At 46.1% G+C, this 14,198-nt stretch overlaps 3 protein-coding genes across 5 annotated transcripts in view; 2 read left to right on the forward strand and 1 right to left on the reverse strand.

Moving 5' to 3' along the window:
• Positions 1–88: 88 nt before the first annotated feature.
• Positions 89–1,998, forward strand: LOC121592001 (ADP-ribose pyrophosphatase, mitochondrial). The gene is made up of 2 exons (XM_041913155.1): positions 89–380; positions 462–1,998. The coding sequence occupies exons 1-2, from the start codon at positions 95–97 to the stop codon at positions 1,115–1,117; spliced, it is 942 nt and encodes a 313-aa protein (XP_041769089.1). The 5' UTR covers positions 89–94; the 3' UTR covers positions 1,118–1,998.
• Positions 1,999–2,666: 668 nt separating this feature from the next.
• On the reverse strand, positions 2,667–5,505 carry LOC121592002 (CUE domain-containing protein 1). Of its 2 annotated transcripts, none has more exons than XM_041913156.1 (3): positions 5,414–5,505; positions 4,569–5,053; positions 2,667–4,511 (listed from the first exon to the last, which is right to left on the reverse strand). In XM_041913156.1, exons 2-3 carry the CDS (start codon positions 4,728–4,730, stop codon positions 3,747–3,749), a joined length of 927 nt encoding a protein of 308 aa, XP_041769090.1. In that variant the 5' UTR covers positions 4,731–5,053; positions 5,414–5,505; the 3' UTR covers positions 2,667–3,746. The 2 variants fall into 2 exon arrangements, with proteins under 2 accessions (XP_041769090.1, XP_041769091.1); XM_041913157.1 differs by having other exon boundaries at positions 4,569–5,322; positions 5,414–5,463.
• Positions 5,506–8,798: 3,293 nt separating this feature from the next.
• Positions 8,799–14,198, forward strand: part of LOC121591582 (neogenin) — a 115,758-nt gene continuing 110,358 nt past the window's right edge. For both annotated transcript variants that reach the window (XM_041912275.1, XM_041912276.1), the window contains exon 1: positions 8,799–9,978. In XM_041912275.1, coding sequence (XP_041768209.1) covers positions 9,726–9,978 — 253 coding nt within the window. In that variant the 5' untranslated portion in view covers positions 8,799–9,725. The remainder of the gene's footprint in view (positions 9,979–14,198) is intronic.

Below are 14,198 nucleotides of genomic sequence, written 5' to 3' on the forward strand. Positions count from 1 at the left end.
TTTATTTTCCTATTGATTCCAGCACCGCCGAAGTTGCGCTTATGTAACGGACGTAGTTCGCTGCGGATAAATAGTACCACCGCGAAGTATCCTGATGGCGGGCCCGGTACGACAAACCGCGTGCAGATTGCTATCGGCCGTCGCTGGCAGCGGTAGTAGCGGTGCTGTGTCGGACGATTGTGTCGGAGCGATGGCACGGATCATACCGGGAATATTCAAGCACTCGCGCTGCCGGAACAGCGTCTACCCGCACAGTGACGTCCGGCGGTACCCGGTGCCGGACGAGTCCGTCTTCTGGACGCAAACGTACGCCGACTATCAGCCACCGGTGCACGAATCGCCCGTACTCCAAGGGAAAGAGTGGGCCGATCCGGATATTGGTAAGCTTTCGTGGTGGTTGGGGTCAAGGTCGAAAAGACAAGGTGAACTATAATTGTGTCCTTTTTTTTTTTTGCTTCCAGATAATCCTTCATTCAAACCGAACTGGAACGAGCTGGACGGGAAGGTCAATCGGGTGAGCTTCATCGGGGCGTACGAGATCCGGGACGGGTGCCCGCTCAACCCGTTCGGCCGCACCGGCATCCGGGGGCGCGGTGTGCTGGGCCGCTGGGGCCCGAACCATGCGGCCGATCCGGTCGTAACGCGCTGGAAGCCGGACGGCCCCGAGGGCCACCCGCTGGTGCACCCGGCCAGTGGCAAGCGCGTGCTGCAGATGTGCGCCATCGAGCGGCAGGACTGTGGCGAGTGGGCCATCCCGGGCGGCATGGTCGACCCGGGCGAGAAGGTAAGCGCGACGCTGCGGCGCGAGTTTCTCGAGGAAACGATGGACAACGATGCGGGCGAGATGGCGGGCGAGGTGGAGCAGTTCTTTGCCGCCGGGACGGAGATTTACAAGGGCTACGTGGACGATCCGCGCAACACGGACTGCGCGTGGATGGAGACGGTGGCGGTGAACTTTCACGACGGGTCGGGCTCGGTCGTGGGCCGCTTCCCGCTGCACGCCGGCGACGATGCGGCCCAGGTCCGCTGGATGGACGTCGGCGAGGGGGTGAAGCTGTACGCCAGCCATTCGAACATTGTCAAGCGTGTGGTCGATATGCTGGAGGCTCACTGGTGAGGGGCGCCGCGCGGGTGAAAATCGTAACGGAAAAGCGGCAGCAATGATTGGCACGCACGGCAATCGGCACACGGTAGCCTTTTTTGTTGTTAGTGTTTTTCGCGGTGGGAAGGTAACGGTTTGACCTTCGTGCAGTCATACAGACAGACAGACGGGACAGGCTTTCGCACAAACGATCACGAAATAAACGCCATTTTCGGTTTACTCTACAATGTTGCACAGGGGTGGGGGAGAGATTGTTGGCACAATTGATGTTGTTTTTTGGTGATTAAAATAATCGTAACATGTATTTCTGCCTTCCCAGGATTTTGTTTTGTTTTCCATTTTCCCCCGTTTTGTTTTCCTCGCCTCTGCCCCCTTTTTTCGACTCCCTGTTCTTCCTGCGGTTAACTTCTGCAATGCAGCTCTCGCTTCAAGCTTGCGTTTGGTTTGGATTATTTGCACGAGATTCATCCATTTTCGCTTTTTTGTGTTTGTGGGATAGTAATAACTTTTTTTATGAGGGAAATTCTCACTCACTTCTCTGTCGTTTCAACACGGCCAACAGGATTGGCTTCTAGAACACAATCCTATTAGAGTGAGGTCCATACACTGTATCTTCTTCGGTTTAGTATGCACTGCTGTTACACTATGTTTTGCTTATAGGTTTTTTTTTTTAATTTTCTAGCCAGATTCTTCCGACGGGTTTAATATAGTTGAAGCCCTTCGCGAGCGTTGGTTTGGTTTGAATGTGATAAGTTTGAGGAATAAATTAATTATAGGGAAATAAAACATAATTGAACCGTCCCCAAGCAGAACCTAATGGCACTTATCCAGCATAATCTAAATCCCTACCATACAATAATCCTTAAACATAAGCGTTAAAGCACACAGCAAAAATAAGGTTATTTGGTATCGAGTTGCGAGTGAACGTGAAATTACATTATTAATTGTCCCTTGCTAGCTTAGATTCTATCATTGAGATTGCTTGCGTGCTTTGGAACTACACTTCCCCTTTGTTCCAATACACTACACACTTATATGGGGGCGAGGTACACACACATATATATATGCAAAATGCCGAACCGAACAGTCACACGCAACAATGGACAAAACCAAAAAGCTTCTCCCGGTTTAGTATCATATCCGGCTTGTTAGGATTTTTTGTTTTTTAAACGGTTATTTTTTCTTTTCTTTTTTTGCACTATCGTTTGCGTTGAAATGTGTGTGTGTGTGTGTTTGTTTTGGTGGTGGTTATTGTGGTGGTGGTTGTGGGGTAGCCAAAGGGGGTGGCTTTCGCCCTTATCTCTACGCGCGTTCGTAGCTCTATGACTAGTACCTTGGTTGCATTCACAAGTTTTCTTCTTCTTCTTCTTTTTTTTTTGGTTGTTTCCCGCTCGTCCCTTCTTACCCTAATTGCTTCCATCTATGTATATATGCTTGCTTGCTTGCTTGTTTTGCTTTGTTTGTTTGTTTGTGTATATATATTTTATTTTAAATATGCATGTAAATGTTTCCGCTTTTTTGTTTCTTCCACTTTTTGTTGTTGTTTGCTTTAGTTTTCTTCTTCTTTTCTTCTTATTATACTGGTGGTGTGTTAACTCAACCTCTTTGAAGCATTTTGCTCATGATTCGGGGGGAAAAGAGAACTGCTAAAACCGAACGAATTTCAAAATGAACTTTCTTATGTCAATCAGCATCGATGGCAGCCGACGCACGGTTAAGCACTAAGCAGTAGTACTAATTAAATTAATATATATACTTTTCTTACACCTTTTTATGGGGAGGGGGGTCGTTTTCATTTTCTTTGATAACTCCCGATTGCAACTTAGATTGTTTGACGCCAGCTAGGCAGAATAGGAGGAGGAGAAGCCATTTTGCTACTGGCTTAAAGTCTCTTAATGGCAAACAAAACAAAAAAAACATAACAAAGCTTATAAATAAACTCTTTCACTATGTACAAATAAATAATAAAATAATCGTTTTTTAGAACTTTTAAAACAGAAATAAAAAACGAGAAGAAGGAAATGTTGTCCTAGAAGAAAGGACGGAAGAGATTAATCCGATCACGATTGAACAACCAGCTCTCCACTGCACATCGTTCGTATCACACTTTTCTCACGTTGCTGAAAAAAATGCTTTCCCAGTCTCATATTCTGTTCCCGCCCTAATCTCGTGCCCCTCCTCGAACGTGCTACGTGGTGGGCGGCCCAGTAGAGGAGAAAGGTGAGTTGCAACCCATGTTGCATTGTATAGAAGACCATTTTCACCCTTCCCGCGTGTTTTCTTATCGAGCGGGCAAAGGGAGCGATATGGAAATGCAGAGAAGAGATAGATAGAGAGAAGAGAGAGAGAGAGAGAGAGAGAGAGAGAGAGAGAGAGAGAGAAAGTGGGAAAACGGGAAGGAAAAAACACACACAGTCTCTTCATTTGCCTAGTACAGAGAAGTATCAGTACGCGCTACCCGTGTGTGTGTGTGTGCGAAGGAGCGTGTGTGTACACTACGGGGTAAGAATTAATAATTTAAAAAACTCTAAAATCGATTGCTAACGGTTGCGACACGCTTCCTACAGCCGCGCACAAACCATTTTCTGGAGATTCACTTGCGCCCTAAACCTACTAGCGTGCTTGCATCCAACAGCCCTGGGCTCTACTTCTTACCCGACGCGACCCGCTTCGGCTCGGCCGCCTCGTCGTCGCTGTGCTCCTCCTGCAGCAGCAGCGAGTCGGGATGCCGCACCGCACTAGCCTTCTTGTTGCCGCCCCGCTGCCACGTGAAGACGCGCGCCAGCTGGGCGAACTTCTTGCGCGACACCTTGCCCATGTGGCGCAACCGCTCCTTGAACGCGGCATCGTCCTGCACCTTGCCCTGGTGGTCCTTCTCGAGCGCGGACAGAAACTCCTGGTTCCAGCGCAGCTCCGCCATAAACTCCTCGTTCTGCAGCATCATCGCGAACTGCTCGTCACCCATGTCGAACTCGGCCGCGCTGCGGTACTGCCCGTCCGGCCCGATCGTACCGACGGCGGCCACCCCGCCGAGCCGCAGAAAGGTGGGCGGCAGCGGACCCACCAGCGGCGGGTTCCAGCGCCGGTTCATGGTGGCCGGGGTCGGTGGATGGCCGGCGCCCGCTTCGCCTCGCGCCTGCTGCTGCGCCCGGGGACTGTTGGTGGCGCTTGCGGTCGCGCTGCCGCCCGCCGGCGCTTTGCGTACTTTTGGCGAAGCGCCCAGCTGTTGCGCAACGATCGAGCTGGCGGCCGCCGCGTTCGGCGAGGTGGAGAGAAACCGGTCCGACCCGGCGCTCGGCTCGTCGCTGGACAGGTCGAGAAGGGGACGCTCGGTGGCGGCGGCCTGATTTATGGCCGCCCGTGGTCCAACGCTGCCGTCCGTTTCCAGCTCGTGACGCAGCTTTTCGTTCTAAAATTAGATCGCATTGCATCAGTGGGCGTCGCAGGGGCGAAACGAACGTCTTACCTGATTGTCCGTGCTCATGGCTAGCAGCTGGTCGATGGTGGCATCGACTGCTCCCTGGTTCGCACGCAGCACCGCCTCGATCACGTCCCGGTCCATGTCCGGGAACATGTTCTTGAAGTCGGACATGGCCTGCGAGAACTCCAGCTGCATCGTGGAAGCCATTCTGGTAACGTTTGCCGGCAGGGGAGGCTGTTGTGAGTGCAACGTCGCTATCAGCAGCAAACTAGTGCCCTTTGTTTTTGCCCTACAATCACGTACGAACACACACACACACTCACACACAAGGGGAAGCACGATCGTCCACGGGAAAGGGCACACCAAGGAACTCCGGCTGGTTTACGTGTGGAACGCAGAAGGGCGAGTTTTTTAGCCCTTTTTGTTCGTGGTGATGATTCAACTCCAATGGGAGTCATCCGACCGCATCCGGATCATGTTTGTGTTACGATTTTCCTACACACACACACGCACGCACGGTTAACTCACGGCTATTTAGGGCAAAAGAGAAGAATCTTTCTTATCATTTAATCCACCAGTGATTGTGGTGAGATGATTGTGGCTTTTGCTTCGTAAACATCCACCTTCGCCCGAGTGGTCAACCACCACCTACGCCGAAGGGTGGAAAAAGCTTGAACCCAGATTGTGAAAAACGACACCGAGGAAATGAGGGAAGCAGATGGACACTTTTTCCAAGGGGCTCTCACAGTTACGACCAATTCCAATGCTGGAAAAACCTGATCCTGGTGGAAAATAAATGCTGCGATAATATGGGGTGATAGAGTTGAGTAGTGTTATCGATTACGGGGAGCAGTTTAAGTTTTAGCTCCCGATGGATATATTTTTTTTACTTGTTAGCAGGTTCTTTTCAGTGCAGAAATTTTGTGTGTGCGTTTTTCCTGTTGGGAAAGTGACTTTTAATTATTGTTATTTTGCGTTTTGCCCAATTTGACAGCTCTGGAGGGAGCGAGCTCTGCTGTCAAACTGATTTGCGATGTCAACAGAGCGGTTTGGCCGAGCATACACTACGCTCGTACCGCTGTAAATACTTTCGGGGCGAGATATTTCGCAAAACTAATGGAATGAAGCTGAAAGTGAACGCAATGTTATCGTTGTGTCTAGGGATGAGAAAATTAAGACCAATATCATTTTACCATGTTAAGGTCTAACTATGAGGAACGATATGCGTTCCTTCTATTTTTTATTAAGGCAAACGAAGGTCGGTTTAGACCACCCAAGCGCCACAGATTAAGCTTACAGGGTTTTCCATTCCAATTACCAACTGTCCACAGTCAACTAGCAATCCTCGATTTGAAAAACAAGATTGTCTACCACTTACAAACATGTCAAGCCGTTTTTGGTACACTGTTCATTTCAATTTCACAATTGTCGTCTTCGAAAACACACGTCAGATGCGGCGCGGGTTGTTTTGGTTTTGGGAAAGCTGAGCAACATGGACATGTTATGCAGTTTTACAGGGTTTTCTATTCCAATTAACAACTGTCCACAGTCAACTAGCAATCCTAGATTTGAAAAACAAGATTGTCTACCACTTACAAACAAGTCAAGCCGGTTTTGGTACACTGTCCCTTTCAATTTCACAATTGTCGTCTTCGAAAATACACGTCAGATGCGGCACGGGTTGTTTTGGTTTTGGCTGAAACGTGTATCACTTGAAGTTGGGAAAGCTGAGCAACATGGACATGTTAGGCAGTTTTATCTGTATTTTAATTTTGAATACAATGCAAAAATTTGTACATTAGTCAGTGCTTTTACTAGTAGCAAATGAAAAAAAAAATAAAATTACAACGTCCCAAAATAACTTAAAAACTGTAACGCTCCAAGAATAACTAAAACCAAATGATAAAACTGCTTAGCATGTCCATACCCAAGCGCCACAGATTAAGCTTAAACGACTGGAAAATTGAATATCCATAGGAAAAAAATGAAAGCTTCACAGCTTCATTGGTTTGATCAATAGATGGCGTATTACAACTCATCATTATATTGCTATCCTTTTCTTGCAATGTGTTTCGACAAGTTTCATCTTATAATGACCTATATAGCCTTCTAACTTTCCAAGCAAAAATCTATATGAATGGTCGTGTGGTCAGATACGTGGGTATCAACACCAACGACCATTACTCAAATCTCACTTGCTTCAGTACTGGTGGTTTCCGTTGGAGTTTAGTATTTAAACAATCGTATCGCCGTTCTAGTTCTAGCGATGCATAACTTCAATGCGAAACCATACAACAGTACAGAGGAAATGAGAAAGCTCTCCTCCAAGCGAGGAAGCTCCACAGGTTGGGTATCCCACAAACAGATGGCGCCACCAGCTTTTTTGCTATTTTTAGAATGCATGAGTCGTTTGCCGTCTGCTAAACGAAGTCTTTCTATATTCCGTTTAGGTAGAGAATTTGAGGCGTTTAGAAGGCGTTTAGTGGTCGTTTAGTGGATTTGTGGCACTTGGGTATTGCTTAACTTTGCCATATTCTCATATTCAATCAAGACCTGTTTACAGCATGGTTCAATTCTTATACACAAGTGATACACGTTTCAGCCAAAACCAAAACAACCCGTGCCGCATCTGACGTGTGTTTTCGAAGACGACAATTGTGAAATTGTAATGGACAGTGTACCAAAAACGGCTTGACTTGTTTGTAAGTGATAGACAATCGTGTTTTTCAAATCGTGGATTGCTAGTTGACTGTGGACAGTTGTTAATTGGAATGGAAAACTCTGTATTTACTACAAAAGGCGAATTCAAACAGCGATCATTAGCTTCCCAAAATTAGCTGCTTAAGCAAATTTGGCTATTTGAGATGTAGGCTTACAGGGTTTTCCATTCCAATTAACAACTGTCCACAGTCAACTAGCAATCCTCGATTTGAAAAACACGATTGTCTACCACTTACAAACAAGTCAAGCCGTTTTTGGTACACTGTCCATTTCAATTTCACAATTGTCGTCTTCGAAAACACACGTCAGATGCGGCACGGGTTGTTTTGGTTTTGGCTGGAACGTGTATCACTTGTGTATAAGAATTGAACCATGCTGTAAACAGGTCTTGATTGAATATGAGAATATGAAAAAGTTGAGCAATATGGACATGCTAAGCAGTTTTATCTTTTGGTTTTAGTTATTATTGGAGCGTTACAGTTTTTAAGTTATTTTGGGACGTTGTAATTTTTTTTTCATTTGCTACCAGTAAAAGCACTGATTAATGTACAAATTTTTGCATTGTATTAAAAATTAAAATATAGATAAAACTGCCTAACATGTCCATGTTGCTCAGCTTTCTCAACTTCAAGTGATACACGTTCCAGCCAAAACCAAAACAACCCGTGCCGCATCTGACGTGTGTTTTCGAAGACGACAATTGTGAAATTGAAATGGACAGTGTACCAAAAACGGCTTGACTTGTTTGTAAGTGGTAGACAATCGTGTTTTTCAAATCGAGGATTGCTAGTTGACTGTGGACAGTTGTTAATTGGAATGGAAAACCCTGTATAACTTTCCGAGCAAAAATCTATCTGAATTCAGGTCAGGTTGTGTGGTCAGATACAGGGGTATTAACACCATCGACCATTATTCAAATCTCACTTTCTTCTGTACAAATGGTTCACATTGGAGTTTACCATATAAACAGTTGTATCGCAGTTCTAGTTCTAGCTATGCATAACTTCAATGCTAAAACATACACCAGTACACAGGGAAGGAGAAAGCTCTCAAAGCGAGGAAAGCGCTCCACTGATTGGGTATCGCTCCAACAGATGGCGCCATCAGCTTTTTTTGCTATTTTTAGAATGCATCAGTCGTTCACCGTCTGCTAAACGAAGTCTTTCCATATTCCGTTTAGGTTGTGAGCTTTAGCCGTTTAGAACCCGTTTAGTGGTCGTTTAGTGTATTTGTGGCACTTGGGACTACACATTTTTTACGCTCAATTTTTTGTTTAATTATTTTATTCCCAGGCCAATCATTAAATTATTGTTTTCAGTTAATTTTTGTTCTTTGCCTTGAAAGCTGCATAAAAAGCCGTAGGTTAATTAAATTTACGACGCGTATCATTTCCTTTTTCAATTTTGTTCTTTGGGAATCAGCAATCAAATAGAAAGAGCGAGATAACCGTATACACACTATCTTCTTTCTCTATCGCCTTCGAATCCGTCAGTTGGGAGCTGTCAAACGGGCCATCTGTCAACTGGACGACGCTACCTTTTTCTATTGTTGTTCCAGCACGCAGCGAGAGCGGACGCACGCCCGAACGCGTCCCTGGCTTGGTGGTGGTGAACGAGCACGTCGAAAAGCGTTTTACCAATGCATTTTTCTGCCTAGCCATTAATCGCTCTCGAAATAGTTAACTAATTCTATACCGCATAGTGTGTGCGCCTTTTGTGACCAGTGTGTGCTCCGTGTGGCTTTCGTGCAGAACCTTCCACGCACACGCTCAATCGATCAACAAGCAAGCAGCAGCGGCTCCGTTCGCTTGTATCCCGTATTTTTTTCTCGCTGTGAGCCGAAATCTCAATCCGGTTTTCGTGCCCAGAAGCTACGCAAAAGTTCCGGCAAATAGAACGAAAAACAAAAAAATTGCTCACCTTTACCACCGGCAGCCGATTTCATTGATAAAGTTTTGAAAGTGTGCTTGCCTGCGCCCGGTACGCGCTGTGACGAAATGTTTTGATGCGGCGGCGTTAAAAGGAGAAGAAAAGCAGCGTCTCCTCATGCGCTCTGAGGAGATTGGTTGAGAAACGTTGCGGGGCCAGTTGTGTTTGTGAACTAGGAACAGCAAGGTGTGGTGCCGCAACGCTCTGTTTTTTCGTTGTTAGAAGAATTATAACAGAATTTTCGAAAAATAAAAAAAAAGAACTAAAATTCAAAAAAGTGATGTCGTTCAGTTTGCTAGTGTGAGGAAGAAATGGTGCAGCTCGGCTGGTTGGGTTGAGCCAACAAGTGTGTTTATCAGAAAAGAAGAAATAAAATTTCCAACTCGATTGTGCGGTTGTGCAGATTAGCGCGGTTTCTCTGTGTGTGTAATATTTGTGTGTGCTCGTGTGTGTGTTTTGTGTGTATGTGTGTGTGTGTGTGCCCTTGGTTGTGCCCTATTTCGCCTGCGTTTATGCGCCCATCGTGAGTGTCGATTGCAATTAGTGCAGCAGCATGAAGCCCTTCGGCGGTGCAGCTACGATGCAGCATCACGCCGGAAGTGGCTGCAACAATAGTGCATCATCATCATCATCATCATCATCACCGCCAGCATCATCGCCTAGCAACGACGACAGCTGCAGCAGATGCGTCCGTCAGCGGCCGCCACCCAGTAGTAGCAGCAGCAGCAGCATGGCACGCCGGAATCTAATCGTGTGCATGGCGACACTGTTTTCGCTAATGTTTACAAAATGTTACGCCAGTCAAGGTAAGCCAGTGAGTGGGGGGAGGAGAAGGTGGGTGAAGGCATGGGGGCCGATTGACGCCAGCCGCATGATGAGGTTGATGGATGATGGGCCAGACGCAAGAGAAGGCGCAAAGACAAGACGCGCTGAGGCTTACAGTACAACAAGACGCACCCGAGATCGATAACCCCTCCGCCTGGTCGGGGTGAAGCCGGTTTCCTTCGAACCACGAAATAACATGGACACACACACGCGGCTTCTCTCTCTCTCTCTCTCTCTCTCTCTCTTTCCCTCGGTGCTAGTTGGTTTTGGTTTCGCTTGAATAGAGGGTTGAATAATTGCAAAGTCAAACAGCAGTTGCCTTTTTTGGGAAGGAAGCCGTTTGCCATGTGCCAGGGAACGGAGGGGGGAGTAGGGGGGAGGTAAGAAGTTACACGCTTTTTCGGAGCAGGTTTTAAGCCGACCAGCCGACCCGCGGCGGCGGGTCCCCTGATGCTGCGCATATGTTGTGTTTTATGTTGTCACACGTTTTGTTGTGCAGAAACGGGGGTGGTGGTGGTGGTGAGGGCGGGGGGAAACAAATCGTGCGGCTCACACAAAACTCCATCATTTCGGCGAGTTTAATATAAAACCCCGGGTTCGCGTTCGAAACGCGCGATTGCGCGCCTTGGTGGCTTTGATGAGGTGCCATTGGTTGGTGAAGGTGACAAAAGACAAATGAGCAAAGCATGTCCTCTTCCCTGCACTCCTTTCTTGTGCCCGCCGTCAGACGCAACATGGGATTGAACATGGGAGAGCATTGCTTGACGGGGAAATGGGTTAGTTCTCGTTTTGGGAGTCTCGAGGACACAAATTTAGATGCTGTCTGCAATACGGTTAATGATGTTGATTTCGAATTATAAAGCGATTCACATTGAAATGTTGTTTTGGGGGTAAAAATACCCGGAAAATGATATCTGTTTTTCTTGAATTTAATCGTTCGATTTGACGGAAAAGTACACTTTTTAAACGGTTTTTTTTGTGTGTAAAATTAAAGCAGGCGTTGAAATTGTATCTTCAAATTGCACGTTAGCTCTTTCAGTTATTCAGCCACTTTCCCAAACTCGATCGAAGTGGAACGATTGTTGCAGTTGCCTAGATACAACGGTTGCTTTAATTTATTTCATGAGTATCCTGCTAAGTCTTGCGTACAATATGGCAAAATGTTAAAAAAAAAACATCCAAGGAAACCACAATTTTATGTCATTTTTACAATCGCTACCAAGGTCTTTGAAAGAGAACAGGTCGATGCGTTTAGAGTAAATTCTTCTTCTTCTCTTTAGGTTGATGGGAAGAAGAAGAAATTACCCTAAACGCATCGAATTGACAGACAGCCAGGGGAAAATTTTGACAGTTAATTTGAACATTGAGGGTTTTTTCAGCATTTTACACTTATTTCTTTTTTAGAAAATTATAAGAATTAGAATCCAATTGGAATATTACATACAATCCAAGGATCTCTTTTATTAGTCGTCGCCGGGTTATAAGCAAAGGACAGTATGCGTATTGTACCAGTGTGTGTGTCGATTGAGTGTTTCATTTTACTCTCAATGTTTGAATGAAAATAAATAGGACTTCTGTTACCTAGTTGGAACATCTACTGTGCTGTTTTATGCCTGTTAAATTTTTCGTTCTTCTAGCAGGACAGTTGGCAAGCAATGAAAAAGTGTATCAATGTTTCTGAACACAGAGTAGACTGCAATAACTTCCCCTTTATTCTCCAGAAGTTATTGAACGCAAGAAATTTAACCAATATAATCTTCCTAACAGTAAATTCGTCCACTTTTCCGCGTTAACTATTCACTGTTTGTTGGTGGTGGTGGTTTTTCATGAAACTGTCAAAAGCGAGCTAAAAAGGGCAACCTAGCAACGGGCTTTGCATCGACCTGTACTCCTTAATAGATCTTGATCGCTACGATCGTTCCCGAATTCGATCGAGTTTGTGAAAGTGGCTGTACAATTACGTTTGCGCACCACAATTCAAACACAACGGAAACAAACAAACAAACAAACAAAATGACAGATGAAGTGATACAGATATAAAAATCACTCTGAAATTATCAGTTTGCGTGATTCACAACACGCTAAACAGGTTAGTTTCCTTGAAAGGATTATTCAATGTTTCTTTGAGTAAATCGTTCGATTTGACCGAAAAGAATATTTTTTGACAGTTTTAAGTTTGAGTATTGTCTTCAAATTAAGAGACAAGCTTTCAGGCATTAAGTAAGCCTTAAATCTGAAATTTTGAGAAACAAAATTAGATAAAATGTAATGAATGTAAGCTTTTGTAGGCCTAACCCTCCAAAAAATAATAATTGCTGAGTTTTAACATTACAAAAGACAAATTATTCATTTCCATATACAATTTAGCGTTCTATTGATACGAATAGACATTAATTGGATACCATTAAACATTCCAAAATAGCAAAAGTGCTTAATTTTACAAACATTTCTCAATCATAAATCAGGACATTGCTTTCTGCATCAATCAGAGTCTCAATCAATGTATTAGCCGTGCAAGCTTTAATTCCCTCTCAATGCTTTTCATCCAAAATGTTCAAACCATCCAGTACCGTTAAACAGTTCTTCACCCGTTCTTTTTATCTGCCCCGTAAGGAATTCACAACATAAATCACACTTCTCCCCCCAAAAGCCGTCGTCTGCTCATCGAATTTAACCACAGAACGACATTTATAATAATCAACCTTTAGCCATGTGGAAGCTTACCATTGGTGCACCATTGCTTGCGGGCCCTTAAGCTGCCCTTTTTTGGGCAAACCGATGGAAATGTATCATATTTCCTCATTTGCGGTATTTTTTTTTGGAGGGGCTGGGAAGGAGCAGACCATCAAGCATTTGATTGTCACCCATGTGTGTGCGCCTTTTCCGAGCCTAAACGGTTCGTCGATTTGTGTTGGTGTGGTTTGAATATTTGTCTGCTCTCTGTATGAGCGCCGAGCGCGTACGAGTTTTGCTCCACATGAGAATGCCCCCCGATTGGTTTGGTCGTCGTCTGTGTTCGATCGTTTTGTTTGTACCAGTCTTCTCTTCTCTTGGCAACATGCGCTGGCTGGTAGGCTGGGAGAAAGGGTAAATGTGGTAATGATCAAGTTGTCCCCCTTCCCATTCGTACGTTATTGCTCCACTGTCTGCTACTGCCACTTCGATCTGATCCGAGCGTTGGGGAATGGGTAACAAATGGTAATAAAATGAAGTAATTAGCCATGTTGGGATCGCGCTGGCGACGGTTGCAGGTGATAATCGGGTAGCGGATCAGCTAAATATCATTTAACCAGCGGCAAGGGCGTGCTGCCCGACCGGGCCCTTTAGCTTGCCCATTCTGATCGATGGCTGGTGTGCGATGGCGGTGGTGTGCTGGTGGTGCATAATGCATAACTTGCTTGTGAGCATTACTTTTGCGCGAAGGCTGCGGCCTGGCTCGTTGAAGGACGGGTGCGCTATGTGGGCCCGTTTGTCGTGAGCTCTGTCTCTGGTGAAAGGGGTTATTCTCTCCCTTTGGGAGCGTTGGCAAGAATTGTCCAGAAATGGGACGCGCGTACCAAAAAAAAGCGAACGCTCCCGATCGGAGGACCATATAGTCCCCCGCAAATTTGGGCTTGCGAGTGCGACTGTGTTTGTCCTCCAAAAAAGGCAACACCGGGATATTGCAACGGTGCACAAACTGGACTGGACGGCAGAGATGTCGTCGCCGCCGCCGTAGTAGTACAGTCACGCAAACGGATCACACCGAGGCACGCCGAGCAAACAATTCGAAAGTCTTCCTTGCGCGCAGAGTCCGTCCAGTAGTATGCCTTGAAAAGGCGGAGGAGGACGAACCAGTTTTGCGCACCACTGTGTGTACGCAGCTCTTCCTCGCAGCAGCAGCAGCAGCAGGGACGGGGTGTAGGGTGGCAGATTCCAGGCAGACGTCCCCGGCGTCAGGTTGTCGCTGCCATCGATGGGGTTTTGCCCGATACACACGGGCAGGCAGTACACGACGGCGAGTCTATTTTGCACGGCACAAAGCTCATCTTCTTGCCGGGTCTTGCAGGTGATGGTGGTTTGAATCCCAACGGCCAAGCTGCGGTAAACAAGTTTTGCGTTGGCATAACCGTCGTTGTCTCTTTACACGGAAACATCTCGCCTCCAAAACGCCGTACCGCTGTTTGTCCTACGCAACAACGCGTTTACGCGTAGGACTTCA

Source organism: Anopheles merus, chromosome 2L (genome assembly GCF_017562075.2).
Source record: "Anopheles merus strain MAF chromosome 2L, AmerM5.1, whole genome shotgun sequence".
NCBI lineage: Eukaryota > Metazoa > Arthropoda > Insecta > Diptera > Culicidae > Anopheles > Anopheles merus.